This window comes from Phalacrocorax carbo, chromosome 10, assembly GCF_963921805.1.
Source record: "Phalacrocorax carbo chromosome 10, bPhaCar2.1, whole genome shotgun sequence".
Lineage (NCBI taxonomy): Eukaryota > Metazoa > Chordata > Aves > Suliformes > Phalacrocoracidae > Phalacrocorax > Phalacrocorax carbo.
Genome location: NC_087522.1, coordinates 12,274,960 through 12,292,958, shown reverse-complemented (window position 1 = coordinate 12,292,958; position 17,999 = coordinate 12,274,960). Strand labels below are relative to the sequence as shown.

Below are 17,999 nucleotides of genomic sequence, written 5' to 3'. Positions count from 1 at the left end.
GAAATTTTTATGTGGTGCTGGTTGAATATTGTGGACCTTTTATCCTTCTATTTACAGCTTCTCCTGGGTTGAGGTAAGATTTCATATATGTGAAAGGTAGATCAGGGTTTTAAAAATAAGGTTCATCTGCAGTCTTGTTAAAGCCAGGTCCTAACTTAGGTGAGTCTAGGCAAGCAAGCAAGCCTGAAAATAGCCAATTTGATTTCAAGACTGTGAACACCATCCCAGTCAGAAGAAACAAGAAAAAAGCTATCTAATAACTAGGGACTAGTAGTCCTGTTGTTCCTCTACTAAGGATTAGTATATAATGTAAGGATATGAAGATCCTAATTAATTGACAGTGAGCTCCCAATGCCTAACTCTTGCAGCAGAAAACAGTCACTATGCTTTGCATCCTCAAATCAGAACAGGAATGATGTTTCATACAGCCCTGCATTGGATGTTGTTCACAAGATTTTTACTGCAGATTGATTTCTAGTTTCTTATTGTTGGGTAAAGTAATACTTCAAAAGAGATCTTTTGGGCTTACAAATAACTCTGAAGTATTTTTCTGTTGTGGGTTTTTTGCTTTACATTACATTAGTCTTGGCAGCTCTAAGCAGGGTGTGAAATGCTGAATTTGTAATTTCCCTATTCCTAAAAATTTTCTGCTTGGCACTGTAGTTTCCCCTTTTTCCTGCCCCCAGTCTTAATGATTTTTGTCCATTGGAGTATAATCACTGTTAAAACTGTGCATATTTTTACATGTGTTCTTAAGCAAATAAGTGACTAGTTGTCTCCCTGTTATGAAATGGACTTTTCTCCTATTGGAGAGTGAAACAAATGAAGAGATGTCTGTTTAGCTAGTACTTGATCAGTGTACTGCAGTTGTTTCAAAGTAATAGAATCATAGAACCATTTTAGGTTGGAAAAGACTCTTAAGATCATTTCAGTCCAACCATAAACCTAGCACTGCCAAGTCCACCACTAAACTATGTCCCTAAGTGCGACATCTACACATCTTTTTAAATACCTCCAGGATGGTGACTGCACCACTTCCCTGGGCAGCCTGTTCCAATGCTTGATAAACCTTTCAGTGAAGAATTTTTTTGTCATATCCAATCTAAACCTCCCCTGGCACAACCTGAGGCCGTTTCCTCTAGTCCTATCAGTTGTTATGTACCACACTTAATGACTTAAGTAAGAGTTTGTAGTGTGGCAAATGGATTCAGGGCAAACCTGAACCTAACTTCCATTGAAATAATTGCCATGGCATCCATAAGGATGTTTAATCACCAGTAAAAGGATGGAAGTCCCTCAGTGTATTCAAGTCTTGTCAGTCCTGTGCTTGCTGAGGGTCATAGCGCAGGCTCACAGAAGGATACTGTTCTCCTCTTCACCTAGAACTGTGACTTGGTAGTCTGTGCAGGGTTTCTGGATTTATATAAAATTCACTCAGTTCCATCTTGACTTTTTGATCTGTACTGTAGCATGATGCCAGTATAACGATGGATAGGATTTTATATTCCCCATTGTGAAATCTAGAATGTGAGCATGTAGAAAGTTACTGAGATTCTTCTAGAGTTGCTATTCCAGGGGTAAGAAACAATTCCATTTGGACATTGTTTCTATATGCTTTTAAAGACTTGGCTGTGTAATTTTTTCTTATTTTAGCAATACTTCCTCTTCAGTGTTCCTGTGAAATGCAAGCGCAGATCACTACCACCAGGGGTCATGTTTACACATCTCGAAATACTATTCAGTTTTGAAATTCCCATTTTTCTCACTTCACATTTCAGGGCTGAATGCTTCCATACCTGAATTTACACACTCCTGGTATTTGGGTAGTACTTAATCTATATTTTGGTTTAGGTCTTATTGCCATAGTATCCTAACACAAACTGCAGATTATTCCTACCAAAATTCTAGGAGTACCCATGAGAGACAGAATGGCGCAATGTGAGGATAAGTGATTTGCCAAAAGCCCCCAAAATATGGCAGTAATAGATATTAATTGTTTTGATTTATTACGCCAGTTAAACAGAAGTGGTTTTAAATTAAGCTTTTACCTGGATTAAAAATTAATGGTTAAATTGCATAGTAACATTAATCTGACTTTATAGAAAAATTATTTTGGATTTGTTTTAGCCTAGTATGAATTGAAGCACAGTTGTAGTCTTCCATGAAGCTTCTAATGAAAACAGTGAAGCAGCTGAAGCGGCTGCAGTGTCAGACCTGGAACTGGTTTATGTTTGCTACTCTAGAGGGGGGATGTTCATGATTCTGAAGTCTTTCAGTACAGCATGCATACCAAGTAGACACCTGTTCACGCAAGATGTTTTTATAGTCTCGTGGGTGAATGTAGTTTCACTGTACAAGTACTTGCAGTACCATGCAGTCTCTTAAAACACTTAATTTCCTTAAATTCTTAAATTTGTGTAGTTTATTTGGTCACGCTGATGCGAAATATGAAGGTATTAAAATAGCATTTGCTCCAATACAGCTTTTGTCTCTGGCCTTCACCTCTACTTAAATGAATGCCTTTGGGCTTTAATTAAAACACATACTATAAAGTATTATAAAAACTACGACTTAAAATTTTTCCGAGTGGAGTCAAACTTATGCATTGTATTTTGTGAGAGCATGAGAGTCCTCTTTGAGAGGGAGGTAAATTCATGGAGTCATAGTGATTTTGAAGATGCATAAATACTTTTAAAATGTGACCAGTCTTTTGTGTGTTTAGATGTTGTTTTAGTAGTCCAAGCTACTATATAGGTGGGTTTTAAGTGACTCTTAAATATATTTTTGAGACTCATTTACAAGTTCCATACACTGTGACAACTGTTCCTGTACTGCAAACTCACTGGTTTTTTCCTTTCTTCTTTATTTTTTTGGGGGGGGAGGGGGAGAGGGAAGGGGAGGTGGAGCTTGGAAAATGTCCCTTTCAAAGGTGAACATTCTTGTTTAAGGAAAACTTCTAGCACACACACAAAAAATACTAAGTGTTCTCCTGAGCTCATGTTCATATAGATATGAGCTTTGAGTGTTAGGGTTTTTTTTTGTCTGTGGGGGGGTTTTGGGTGTGGGTTTTTTGTGGTGTGGGGTTTTTTTGTTTGGTTTTTGTTATTTCTATTGGTTTTGGGGGGGTGTGTGTGTTTAAATTTTAATCCTATCTTTCTCTGTGCATTTCTGGCCTTTCCTCCTTCTTCTCATGCCAATGTTTCCTTCAGCTGTTCTTGCTTTCTTTGTACCCTGTCTTTCTGCCAGAAAGGCGGAAGCTCTGTTAACCCTTCTCAGTCATTCACCAGGAAAATGTTTGTGTTTAATATATGCTTCAGCCCTTGTTTGTAGACTAAAAGCTTCAACTATTTCTGTTGTCTGATGCAGTCAGTGTCCAGAAACTGTCAGCAATTCTATCACGGTGTCAGTGTGGTCTGTTTTTTATTCTAAAAAAGTAGAATATATTAATACATATTTTTTGTTAAATGAAGGTCCATATAGTTGTAAAATCTATCCTAAGCATTTAATTGTCACTAACAGTTGTTTAGGAAATGTATAAGAACAGAGCCAAAGTAAAACAACTTTCCTGTCTTCTAGCGATCTATAACTTAGGGACTCATGAGCTAGAGGTCACACTTGCATCTTTCAGTTTGAGCCTTTCACAGCTTTCTGTAAGTCAGTCTAAAATCATTCTTTATCTGATATGTATTCTTGTTATCCACACCATTTGATGGCAGTTCCTTAACTGCAATTAAGCATGATGTGAAAAATTCTTTTGGTTTTAAAACTTCTTTGTATTGTATTAGCTGTGCTTTAGTTAAGTTGTTTTATAATGAAATAGTGAAACCCTTCTCTGTGTCTTTCATTTAATTTCTGTTCCCATATCTTCCCCATAAGCATGTATAGACATCTTCCTTAGAATTTTCTTTTGAAGGCTGAGCCTTAGTTTGCTTAGTCTCTTATACGGAAGCCTTTCCATACCTTTAGTCATTGTGGTATAAAAACTGAAGGAAAATCTGTTTGACTGACATAATCTATCAGTATCATTTTGTTCTGTGGATTTTAATGTTGTTTGCATGTTTGTGTTTATATAGAGAAAATTCTCAACTTTATTTATAGAAAAAAACATATTACCACCTTCATCTCAGAAGCAACAGATCAGATTTTCACCTACTCCTATTTGGGTGAAGATGTTTTATTTCACTTGATAACTCTTTGCTTGATGTTACTTTTTTTTTTTTTAGCAAGGAACATTGTGTGACAGTGCATGTAATAGCAAATAGACAAGGGGTCATATAGGCTAACAATAGTGTTCGTCAAAGTGAAGACATTTGATCTGTTCTAGAAGTGTAGAGAGAAAGATCTTCTGGTTTATTTCTCTAGAGCTGGTATTCTATTACATTGCTGTATATGGCTTATTTGGATTAGCCTTGCAGTTAAGTTGGCATGCGGCTATGTTGATTGCTAAATATTGTACTTCAAGTGCAGATGCATTTGCTTTTCAGATCTTCATTGCCTTTTCACCGTACTTTTGAAATGCACAATATTTACTGAGTGCTTAGCAATATTGCTGAATGATCTAATTTATTAATCTTGTCTCTCTTAAAGTCTTATTTCTTAATAATAATGAAATGTGACATAATCTGAAAAGAGTGTCTTTTAAGCATGGAGAATTGTGTAAGAGCATTTGTTGCAGTTCTCTTCAGATTGCAGCTCCGTGTCCACTATTTAATGTTTGACTTGTTCTTAAAATTATGTATTAAAAATGTACAAATCTTAGTACAAAGGCAGCATATGCTGGCAGGTATTGAAACCCTTAATTATCTAAAATACCAAAGTCATTTAGAGTGCAGCAGCCTTTCTGCAGCAATGAATGAGTATCTGATACTCAAATGATGTGCCATCAATAGGTTGATTTTTTTTATTTATTTATTTTTAATTGGCACTTAGTGAAAACATGGGCACTGAAGTCCATTTGAGTAGTTAACTGAACTCCTTCAGGAGGTTTTAGCCCATCACTGATCCTCTTTGATGTTTTATGATAAGGGCACAGTTGCAAGATATTCAGGAGAATTTTTCTTTCTGATCTTTTTTTTTTGTCTATTCAGGGTAGATATGGAATTTATTAACTATTTATAGAGGAGAAAAATTTATATAGGTATATAAAACTATATATATCTGGACAGCACTTTCATGTTGAAGAATTACAGAAGAATCTGGTGTCAGATGTCTGAAATTATTGTTTAGAAAATTTTGTAATTAGTAATGCAAAAATGAAGGACTGGATGCTCAAATTCAGAGCAATATCTTGTCAGTGCACTTGGAACAGTGTTAAATTGTGCAGTAATTTCTAATATTTAAAGGAAGCTCAGTGTTGGGATGCTACCAAATGCACTATGATTTTGAACTGCAAACATAAATCAGATTTGGGTTTTCCTGTGCTGTGAAATGTTAAGTGTACTGCCAAGAGTGTGTTCTCCCTACAGTAAAGACCCTTACCCCAAGGCAGCAAAGATCTATGTTCTTCAAAGACTGAATTATTAGAAATTGAATTTAGTTGTTATACGAAGTGTTTAAAGAAATTCTAATGGTTGACTTCTCAGTGTAGGGTCTTCTTAATAGCCCCCTCAGCCCTGTAGTAAAGGGAGATTTCAGAAACCATACTGAATTAATTATGGTTTTGGCAATGATCAAAATGATTATAACTTAAAGTCCAAAATAGCTGGCTACTCAAATGTAGAGCATGCAAACTAAATCTAACTAGGCTTTTATTTTTTATAATTAGAAAATCTGTTTATTATCTGGCTGGATTTCAGAAGAGACTGCTATAGCCTTGTAACCTGTAGGCTAAATTAGATTTAAATAGATCAAACATCTGAAAACAAAATGCATTTTAAGCCATTTTGTATCATTGTTTTTAACCTTGTAATGTCTGAGGGTTAAATGGTGGTGTAACATTATACGTAACTTGATTTTTCTAGTCTGCCTGAAAAAAATTGCACCAATTTTCAATATCTGAATTGTACAAACAGTAGAGCACTTGGAAGAGCACAGGAGATGTAAATGGTTTTCAGAATATAATAAGACCTTGTGTCTGGAATGGGAATCTTTTCCTCCACCTTTGCTTGATTATGAGCTCTTTTATTGCTGATGTGACAGTTTAAGCCAGTCACGTAGAAAATGGACTAACTGCTTGATGAATGGAGGAACTTATTTCCAGTCACTTTTCCATTGTCATAGCTTCCAAATTAGGTCCTTGATTTTGTACATTTGTTCTCATATTTATGGAAATTAAGGTTGCGTTGCGCATCCAGGAAATGGTGTATGATGTGATCCAAACAAACCAGAGTTTGAAGATTTAAAGTGTTGCAATAACTGGAGTTCTTCACTTGTGTGAACAATCTTCCCCACACCCGCCCCGCCCCTGACTCTACTGGAATTTCTTATCTTGGGTGTCTGTACTAGTAAAGGAACACTGAGTGGTAACTGGAGCTTGTCCATGCTGTGTCTTTAGGAAATGCTGCAGTTCCGAAGGATGGATAGCTTTTAAAACCCAAAGAGCTGATCTTTATTTTGGGACAGAGCTGAAATTTGTCAGAAAATATTGCTTCAAATTTTGTTGTAGAACTATATAGAACACATGAAGGGAGGACTAAAAAAAAACAACCCTAAGATTACTTGAATTCTTACAAGATGTAAAAAAAAAAAAGCCATGAAAAAGCAAAAGAATACTCTGGGAGTGAAAAAGGTATTAGATGTGTCTCATTTTCCTTATGGTCCTTACTTCAGTGGGTCTGAGGGTATACAGGATGCATACACAGCCCTAACAGTCATTGCTTTCTGAACAGTTCCAGGCTCATGTACAACTGTGTATGCACTACGCACCTTTACGGTGGACAAAAGGCTTCTCAGGTGAAGTTACTCTTAGTTGACTATCTTTTTCTTATGTCATAGCACATCAGATAAAATCTGTGACTAAGCCTAAGGTAAAAATAGTCCTAATCATTTCTTTTGCCTTTTCTAGGTAACATTCAGGTTTCGTGGATTGATGATACATCAGCATTTGTATCACTGAGCCAGCCAGAGCAAGTACAAATAGGTAAGTGTTTCTGAATTTACTTCAGTATGAAGTCTTCAACTGGCTCCTGTAAAATGCTGAGCCAACAGGGTCTGTGATTCTAATGGCAAAACTACTGACTTGCTTCAGATGCTATATAGCAGGAACTAAAATTTTATAGTACTGGCACATGTGTTACAGCAAAGACAAGAAGGCCAAACTGGGCTTGATTGAGAGAGTTTGGTGTTTCATTCCATGACCCTCTAAGTACCTGAACCTGTAGGTAGAGTAATACTAGTTTCTTCACTTGATGTATTATTTATTGAGGTTATTTAATGTTACTTTGCAAAAAGGAGAGCTCAAAGACTTTTATAGCCTTTGCCTTCAAATATACTTTGGATCGATATAAATGTTTGGTTTGTTTTACATCTGCAAGTAAGAAGTGCAGTAGGCGGCCTTTTGGTGTATTGTCGAACACATGCAAAATAGTCTCCTACCAGTCTGGACTGCTAATGTGTCTACAGTTAGTGTATTAGTAATAGCAATCTCTCCAGACCTTAATTTTTTAATTTTCATTTGAACTTTTGAGGTTAGCTTTAAAAAAAGTTCATGGAAGTATACATGTTTAACTTTTTCCTTTAAAGTTGATTGGGTTTGGGTTTAGGTGTATACATTGCTTCTTAGTTTGGATTTTAGGAGAGGGATTAGTTTAAAGGAGAAAATTTGGGTATGACCACATAAACATTCTTAGTTGAACCCACATTTGTAATTCACATAATTAGGACAGATAGCAATATTTCACTATTTACAATTGTGCGAGATACTCTAGAAAAAAATATTTCCAGGATAAGAAGCTGACTGAAAGCATAGACCAAAACCATTATCTAGGTATCATAAGAAAAATATGGAATAAGTAACACTCTTGAGAAATCATCATGAATTAAGTGAAAAACATAGCAAGAGACCAACACCTCTGAATTTACTGAAAACATTGCTTCCAGTTATGAGGAAAACCAGCCTTTTTCGGGTATGAGGTTTTTTTGTTTGTTTGTTTTCGGTTTGGGTTTTTTGTTCTTGTTGTTTTGGGGGTTTTTGAGGTTTTTTGGTTTGATTGGGTGGTGGTGTTTTTGCTTGGGTTTTTTTGTTGTGGGCTTTTTTTTTTGTTAAGATTTTCGGTTGGTTGTAGTAAGATCCCCAAGCTCTTAGTGGTTCTTTTGGGCATATATTTGAGGACTGACCCATAAATTTACTGCTGAGAACAATGACTGGAAGTGGACCATTATAAATGATTATGGTAGCATCATCCCTATTTATTCAAATGCTTGCATCAAATACCATGGAGCCAGTAAGAACAGCAGTATACACAGCACTTTTGATTAAGTGTCTGAAATTTTGTTGCACTTAAGAGCTATCCTGCCAGAATTCCCCTGATTAAGTTCTAAAGAGAGAAGAAGAAAAACCCCAAATTAGAAAACCCCACTGAGTTCACCATCATCTATCTTATGAAGCTCAAATAAAAGAGCTTGCAGGTTCTGGATGCACAATCAGTGCATCTCTCTAATTCCTCATTAACATCCTGTGAGTGTTTATGATACTTCCTCAGACATACATACCTCTGCAGAGGATTTTGAGTGCTTACCAGCAGCCTCCTTACAGCAATTGCTCCCTATCAGCAAGAGCCATTCTTTCTTCATCTATATACGGATATAAGGACCATATAACTTCTAATGAGAAGTTCCAGATAAAGAATTACTTCGAAATAAATGTCGCCTCATTTTAGCTAGCTCTGTAACTTAGGAAAGCATTGCTAGCACTTCTGCATGTGTTGTCTTAGTTTCTTACCTCTGAAGCATTCATGATTTGAGAACTGTATGTATTATAGTTGGTGGTGATACCAGCACACCATCAAAGGTTTGAGGGAAATGCTGTTCGTGCAGCAATGGGTACATTACAAAATTGGAGGGAATAAGGCTTAATCTAAATTACCTTAAGTGAAAATGTACTCTGAGCTGTGCAATCACAAATCATGTTTGTGAAGTAGCAGCTTATCTGGTGTCTGAAGCTTTTTATTTCAGACCTGATTAATCTTATTAAGTTTGGTCTCCATGTGTGAGACAAATTGGAATAAGGTGTTGAAGTTGTTTCACCTTTTTGTCTTTCCAAGAGGATTTGTCTTTGCGGTGAAATGCAACAAAATCGTGTTTTCTGCTTTTTAGTTTGGATGCCCTGATGTACAGAATATCTGTAGGTCATTGTAAATTATGTATCTCTGCCTGTTTTCTCTCTTCAAGCTGATTGCTTGTTTCTCTGAGTGAGACTTGCAAGGCTATTTGTTTTCAATTTAAAAAAAAGTGTGTTATGCCACTTCATAAGCTGAAAGCCTTCTTAGATTCTTACCAGTTACTTACCAGTTGTCTGAATATTTGGCATACAGATTCACCACTACTATTTTTTTGTTGTTGTTTGTTTGTTACAGCAACTACATATTGTGGAAAGAACTGAATGTCTGCAGGATATTTAAACTGAATCTTTCTGGCACTGCTCTGTGTGTGGTTTTTTTTTAATTAGGCTTTGACAAACAGGGAGGCTTCTTCTGTGGCCTACGTGCTAAGAAACAAGTTATTTGCCTGAAAGCTCAGGTGATTATAGTCTTTCATAGATTTTTATTAAATCAGGTTAGTAAAATCTCACATACTGAAAGCAGTCAGCCAAACAAGCCGATAAACTATAGCAACCTCAATTACCAAAAAGCTATGCGACTTTTACTGTAAAATCACTAAACCTCTTGGGGTTTTTTCCTGTAACAAATACTTCATGAAATCAATTCTGTTATTCGATTTCCTGATCTTAAATTCTTTAATGAACTGCTTTGACAATAAAAGTCATTATTTGTATTTGTGATTTAGTGAGCTGTGTTTAAGTGAAGAACCTAGGAAAAACTAATTATATGACCTGGTTTTTAACCTGTTTATATAAATATGTCTGCATCTTCTGGACTATATAAAAAGCCTTGGAGAACTGGCAAACAATATGATACAATGCAAGATGTTGCTGCAGACATATGTTCATGCTTACCTCTTAAAGATGTTTCTGGCTTTAGGCTGCTATTAATATCTGTAGTTAACAAAGCACACATGCAACAAAAACATTTATGGAAAATAAATGGATTGAGGACATGAAGGGTGTATGGAAGTTTCCCTATACTGATGAGGCGGTCAGATTTGCAACATAGGAGTCTAAGCACTGTAAAAGTATCCAGACTTATTTTGCATCCTTTTAATAAGGGACTAAAAGCTATGAAAATAGGATTAGTTTTGCATTAATTTGGATGGAGTGTTAACTGATTATAGGTCTACCAAATTTTTTTTAAAGTCAGGTCAGATCTGGGAGGTGTCTTTGTTTTTCAGTGGCAGCAGCGATTCAAGCATCCTGGCTTGTATCAGGAATAGTGTGGCCAGCAGGAGTAGGGCAGCGATTGTGCCCCTGTACTCAGCACTGGTGAGGCTACACCTCGAATACTGTGTTCGGTTTTGGGCCCCTCAGTACAAGAAGGACATTGAGGTGCTGGAGGTTGTCCAGAGAAGGGCAATGTCCAGAGAAGCAGGTGAAGGGTCTGGAGAGCAGCTCTTATGAGGAGCTGCTGAGGAAGCTGGGGGTGTTTAGCCTGGAGAATAAGGAGGCTGAGGGAAGACCGTATCGCTCTCTACAACTACCTGAAAGGAGGTTGTAGTGAGGTGGGTGTTGGTCTCTTCTCCCAAATTACTAGTGATAGGACAAGAGGAAGTGGCCTCAGGCTGAGCCAGGGGAGGTTTAGATTGGATATGACAAAAAATTTCTTTACTGAAAGAGTGGTCAGGCACTGGAACAGGCTGCCTGGAGAGGTGGTGGAGTCACCATCCCTGGAGGTATTTAAAAGATGTATAGACACGGCACTTCAGGGCATGGTTTAGGAGACATGGTTGGGCTTGATGATCCTAGAGGTCTTTTCCAACCTTAATGATTCTGTTCTGTGATTCTATGATACAAATGCTGAGTATTTGGCTGAACTTATGTGAAGTTACAGAATTGAACTTGATCATTTAAAATTGATCATTTAAAAGACAGATCTGCAGTCATCGCTTGATGTACATACTCGGGATAACCAGTTGGTGAATCTGGCTTGTTTCTTAACTTTTCTCCAACGCCTTTATATTTTGACACCTTCAAGGTGTCAAAACAGAATCTGAGACATGCGTTTTGTCCATATGATTAGTTTAGTATAACTGTATCTAAGGGTTGTATTGAAATTGTGAAAATTCTGATGGTATTGTGTCCTAAGTACGGGATTTTTTTTTCATGCTGCTTTGAAAACTTTGCAAAGTGTTGCTTTTCGAGATTAATTTTTACCTGATTAAAAAAAGGGGAGGGGGGGGAGGTTGGAGGAGAGGATTTTTTTATTTTGTCGAGTTGTCTTTCACATTTCAGATAATAATTAATTTTCATGTCAATGCTTAACCCTTACATCAAACAAATGACAGAACTCTTAAAATGTGACACTTTGTATAAGATGTTCTGTGCTGTCTCTGTTGCTTCTAACTCTCCTGGGTTCCGGTATTTTAAGTGGACTAAAAACTTGTTCATTTACACCCTGGGAATACGTTGGTTTTCTTATGCTAATATACATAGAAATCTATATTGGATGTGAAGGGAATAAAATGTGTCTGTTCATTCGCCAATGCTCTTTTAAAGGGTTCCTGAGTTATGTAATATCATGGATGGTAACCATTAAGACCTAGTCAAAAACTGATTGATAAACCGTTGGTCCATATGCTTTTCTTTTTAGAAGGTATAAATCTGATTAGCTGAATTCAACTAATGAGTAGCTCTCCAAATTTCACATGGTAATCAGTAGTGTGTATGTGGCCAGGAATAATGCACATTCTAATTTTTTAACTGTTAAAGTGTTACCCTGAAGGACCTATGAATCTTTGAATAGTATAAAAAGACTTGTTCCCTCTTCTACACTTGTTCCCTCTTCTACTTATTTCCCTCTGAAAAAATAAGTAGGGGAAAGGGCAGTATTTTTATAGGCAACTTTGGAAACTTTCGAAGTTTCAAACTGAATATAACATGCTTAAAACACATAAAACAGAAACCTCAGGAAACAAGAAGCAAATCCCTTAACCTTCTCATTTTGCTGCTTATAATAATGTCCAAGAGTCTTCACTTTATTTGGTTATTCATGCGACACTCATATTGGCAGACTCTCTAATTCAGTATGAGTAGAAAGGGCTTGTTATTCTATAAAATCATAATACTCTTTACAGTTAGAACATAAACTTCAGCCTGAAGTGGGAGTTGCATCAAGACAAATTTTGGTTGACGGTTTCACAGTCGTCACAGAGTTAGGTGTCTGCTGTGTCTGTGCAAGTAAGTTGTACCTGCACAGTTAGTGGGGGAGGATTGTTCTTGACTTCTAGTGAGCTGTGTTCTCTGTGTCAGTTATCACTGTTGAACTGCTATGTTATCATGTTAAAGCCAATAATGAGTTTGTGAAAGTGGTGGTTTAGATGGCTCTAACTTGTCACTTTTTGCAATATGCTCTGCTGTAAACCGATTTCCAAGTTAGAAGCACCTGAAAACAATAATGGACAATAAATAGTGTATTTTCTTTTGAGGTTTGCTATTCAAGGCAGGTAATTAATAAGAACTTGTTAAATGGTTGATATTCCTTTAGTTGGACATCTGGGAGACAGAACTTACTGTTGCCAAATTGTACTTCATGTGGTCTCAACATTTCTGTCAATCATGGAGCATGTGCTTTTTAAGTGTGTAACAAAAGAAAAAGTACTGTCCACTCTTATAGTTGATGAGCACAAGAAACTTCAGAACAAACTTTTGGTGTACAACTTCTGGTTCTTATGACTTCCAGCTTGCTAGATAAGCTTGCTTTTGGATGCTCTTCAGCTTTGTATATTTATAAAGTTGGCTTTTCATCTGAAAAGGGTAATTATGAAATAAGTACCATTTCAATGCTTCTTGACTTACAGGGGTCTAGACTTCATACAAATAGTCTGGAAATGTGTGGTGAAGATGGGAGAAACATCAGCTTGTCTGAACTTTAAACCCAGTATATTATTTTAATTAATAAATTGATGTAACCTGAAGTATTTCAGTGTTTCAACCATTTCACTATCTCAACCATTCTGGGCAGTTAACTAGTTTGTGAGTCCTCAGTTAATGCTTTGTATCAACGATGAGTTCTTGTTATTTGTGATTTCCATGCATTTTGTTGCCAGCCAACTTCCAGTGACTATCTAAGTCACTGGTCTAAAAAGAACCTAGACACACTCTTAAAGGGAGGTTTCTCTATATGTCTTTGCACTTGTGGAATCTTTAAAGGCCATCTAAAATGTGTTCTTGAAAATTGCTGTTACTTGAGGGTGGATTAATTTCTAAAACATGGGAAAAATATTATGCTAGATTTTTAAAATACTTGAAAGTAAAATTGTGTTTCTCTTCTGAGACACTTGACATAGTTATATATTAATGGAAATAATTGTCAAGCTTATCAGCAGTACTTCAAAAATATACCTGTTTTTTTTCCCTGAGCAGCTAACGCTTGCTCTTAATTCTCTTTACCTCAGGGTTCAGTGCAGTTTGTTAATGTCTGTGTTCTGATCATGAGCAACTTCTACAATATTTTAAGACTTACGGGTAATTTTAACTTGAGAATCTTCCTGAGTTTTTTTCGTGCTGTTTTAAAATGCAGTAAATACACTTAACCTGAAATTTTAAATACATGTGAAAAGCACCTGCTTGTCATAAATGGCAAGCATTGAAATAATGTTAAGTTGTTCCATGTGTTAGTGCCCTGATACTTGAGCTCATATAGAATTTACTGTGTGCAAGATATCTTCTTCCTCTAGGCATTGAGTAGACCAGTGTATTTAGACAGCAGGGGAGCAATGGACTAAAGCAGGTGCAGCAGCTGAAATTGTGATGGCCTTTCAATGATTCTTGTTTAAATCATTAATCTTTCTGAACTTGTTAGTTTCTCAGACAGGGCTGGACTTTGTGGTTTATTAGTGTTTTATAAGGTTTACTATAAAACCTTCTGCTTAGCATGAATGCTTACCACCACAATTTAAAAATATACACATATATTTTGAGAGTGTGTGCATATCAGTCTCTTCTCACTGTATTTGGGGAAATGGCAGGTGGGACCTACTGTACTACCCAGATACTTTGTAAAACTATATTTCACATGACTCTGTTCTCACCAATAAGATAACGCAAAATTCATGTCAGATATATACTCCAGGCAGGAAACTTCCTTAATGTAGACGAAGGAAGCTGGAGTCATATTGCAGTATGTCTAATCTCAGCCATTACTGTTGTCTTACTTTTTATTCAAATTATGTGCAGTCTCAAACAGTTTCTTGAGCTTTTTGAGATTTCCCTTCTCCTCCCCTCCATCAGATTCTGGATTCTTAAGATCTACAAGGTTTTGATGTTTTAGGAAAGCTTGGTTTAAATTTTGTATTAGTGGTATTTCTTATGTTAATTTTTGAGTGGCTTGAATTCTTGTGCTGCATCAAACTGGCATTTAAGATGAGAAACTAATAGTTGTAATAATTGTAGTAAGATATAATCACCTCGTACATGTGTACTCTTACATTATTTTCACACAAGTTGGATTATTTTTTTTTTAAAAAAGTTACCTTGAAACTGCATATAGTTTTTCAAAAGACTCTAATGATTTGTTATACATGCCCATATACTATGTAAGGACTTGAAAGAAATGGTTTCACTAGGCAGACCTAAGCAGTTAGTCTGTAGGTTTTGCACTCTGCATGGGTAATAAGGGTTGTCAAAATGGAAAGGTTAAAGATTTTGTTTTATTTGGGGTGCCTTTTTAGATGGGGACAGTGTCAACACACTTGTTTGATGCGTTAGTGAATATGTTAATTCTGGCAGTGGGGTGCAGTCATTCCTGTAGCAAACTGTATGTGATGGGTGAACTCATTATCTGGATAGTTCTTTTTGAACTACCTAACATGTGGAGCATTAATAGGCTTTTCAGTTGAAAATGTCTGTGTTGAATCTTGAACAGTCTTCTGGACAGCACTGCCATGAGGGTGTCTCCACGCTTAGTTCACTAGTTCTTGTTCTGAAGTTTTTCACAAGTGTCAGAAATGTCATCAGATTTTGCAGGAATATGCTTCCTGCCACTGCTTAGCCTTAGCTGAAATGTTTAATTTGCTGATATTAAAATATAGCTAATAGTTTGTGCCGGTCTTTCATGGTTACGTAGAAGGGATGACTTTTTCTCCACTCCAACAGTGAGTTCTCACTGTTTTTCTTTTGCTGGTCTGTGTCCAGAAAAAATAATAAAGGAAAATTCCTGCTGGTTCAGTGAGGTGAACTGGCTGATCAGCAGATCAGTAAACACCAGAAACACTGTAAAGGAGAGGCACTGGACCAGGTGGCTTGGAGCAGGGGCTAAACAGCAAGGAATGGGATTTTCCCATTGGTGGTAACAAGCTGTTAGATGAAATTAGCTGTCTAGCCAGACCGTGGGTTCCGTTTCACTCCAAAAAGTCTTTCAGATCTGAGCTCTCTGTGCTTTAACTAGTAATAGACATTGAGACCTTTTATCTGACTGGAAAGGAAGTGTTCTGCACATTTTACACTTTTAATTTGTAGATTAACAGATCTGAACATTTTACTAGTACTCCAGGAAAATAAAATTCTCCAGTGTTGGTTTAAAGGCATTTCTGTGTTAGTAAATGCAGGGAATGAGATGTGGCAAATTTCTACTTACGTGGTTCAGGAGTCTTGACTATAATGAGAAAATGAATTGCTGGTTGATATATTCTAGTCATGGTTTTACTGTGGAACCTGTGGTATAAATCACAATATAGACAGCTATTTTACAACTTTCAGCATTAGTGATGCAGAATTAAGAGGACCTGTTATAGACTTGCCTTCAGGCACCTGCAGCCATATTTTTTTCTCATCAGTTAGAAAACCCCCTGTGCCCTGTAAGTTTGAATATAGGAGTTTTCTTAACATAATGTTGGAAGTCTTTTGACTACCTTTTAATTTGATTTGGATTTTTTTGAAAAGGGTTAATACATTTCACAGCTTTTGTTTCAATTACTGAGGTATTTAAACAGGGTGCAAAGGTTAAGTACCTTGAATTCTTTCAGTAATTAAAAAACTGCATCTTTAAGAAAGTTAAAACCCTTTATAACAATCTGCATACATGTGCATAGTGTGAAATGTCTCAGTGGACTATGCTATCATCTGTGGGTTTTGTTGAAATAATTTTTTTTAGTTTAAAACGTTGAGGATTCTTCCTCTTTGTCTGCCATGCTGTGTACTTGGCATTTTTTCGTTCTTCTGTAAAACCACTTTCTTTCAGATCACATGTGATTTTTCCATTTTCTCCAAAATGGAGAGTCAAAGACTTATTTTTGGTTTGCTCTCTGACTAACTTGCCATCCTCCTTTGCAAGGTGAACAGCTGCTTTGTCACCACATTGATCCTGCTCTGGATTCAGGTGTCAAAAGATACGACAATCATTGTAAAACAGTCTTTTTTTAAAAGTCTAGTTTAGAATCTGTAGGCACCTTCCACTATCTTGGGCTAATACAGGAGAGGAAAACAGAAAGAGGTGGTCAGCACCATGTACAAATTGGAGTTTACAGTTTTGATACAGTCTGCAGATAATTGCTATTATCAAATATAATGCAGAGACTGTGGGTCCTTCAAACTACTAAATTACTTTTCTCTATCATGCACTCATACACAGATTCCTTGGAGCAAGGAAATACATCTTCACCAACCTTAATTTGTGTTTCTGTGCAGTCAGTATGCAGCTTGTGAAATTAGGTACGGAGTTAACTAAAGAAGTTGATATTTTTTGTAACCTGGAAAGATGTTGTCCTAGAATAGTGATTTGTCCTTGAATATTTGTACTTAATTCTGTACCTAGGTCTCAGAACAAAAGTGATTTTTACAAAGTTAAGATTTTCTTCATGCACAGCAAAGAATAATGTAGTGTTTTACCTCAGTTGTTTTGGTTTAGGTTTTTTTCTAAACAAAAAAAAAATTTAAGACATCTGAATTTCCAAGCATGTGAAAATGATCAGGCAAGTATCATTTGTTTTATTTTAGGAAATGCAATGCAGATCATTTCGGAGAGTTATATTTTCTTAAAGCAGTTTGAACAGGTGGTCTGTGTTGGTGAAATTGAGAAAAACTTAAGTTCTCTAATAAAATGTTGAGACTTGGCACTTTTAAAATTCAGTACCTTCCAGCCCGTTGAATGTTTGGGCAACTGAGGAGGAGCAATGTATATACAGAAATCTGATAAATTCCCTTGGGAAAAGGGGGGAACAGGCATGTTAAATAATTGAAAACTTTTTGAAGCACACATTTTATGATTGAATGCTACAACTGGTACTGAGAGACTTGAGGCTTTCTAATAGTTACATTGAGGCTGCTTTCCTTATCACTGAATAAAAGGTGGAATAAATCATTCTGCTGATCTCTGAAACAGTCAACTGTAGTTATACTTCTGGAAATACATTGACCAAGTAAATACTTTTTAACTTCAGGACTTTTGAATTTTTCTAAGTGATGCTGGGATCCAAAATTACACTGCATTATAGCTTTCAAACAATTAGACTGTCACTTCCACATGGCTAAATGTTCTTGGTTTTTGTTATTATTTTTATTGGTAAAATAAATTGTAAGTGAATTTCAATTGTCTCCTGACCTCAGAGCAAATGAAGACTTTCCGTTCCTGATGCTTTAGTGCAGGGTGATCCTAGAGACTCTTCCAAGAGATCTTGATATCTTGTTTTATTTAATTATCTACCTTTTTTTTTTTTTAAATAAACTGCAGTGAGGGTTTTTCTACTCTTTAACCTTTCTTGAGGACAAGGATCTTGAAAGGCACACTGATGAAGTG

The 17,999-nt window shown here is 36.3% G+C and overlaps 1 protein-coding gene across 5 annotated transcripts in view; it reads left to right on the top strand.

Moving 5' to 3' along the window:
- PARN (poly(A)-specific ribonuclease) overlaps positions 1-17,999 on the top strand; it is a 63,051-nt gene that overhangs the window by 28,256 nt on the left and 16,796 nt on the right. For all 5 annotated transcript variants that reach the window (XM_064461880.1, XM_064461883.1, XM_064461881.1 and 2 more), the window contains exon 21: positions 7,004-7,078. In XM_064461880.1, coding sequence (XP_064317950.1) covers positions 7,004-7,078 — 75 coding nt within the window. The remainder of the gene's footprint in view (positions 1-7,003; positions 7,079-17,999) is intronic.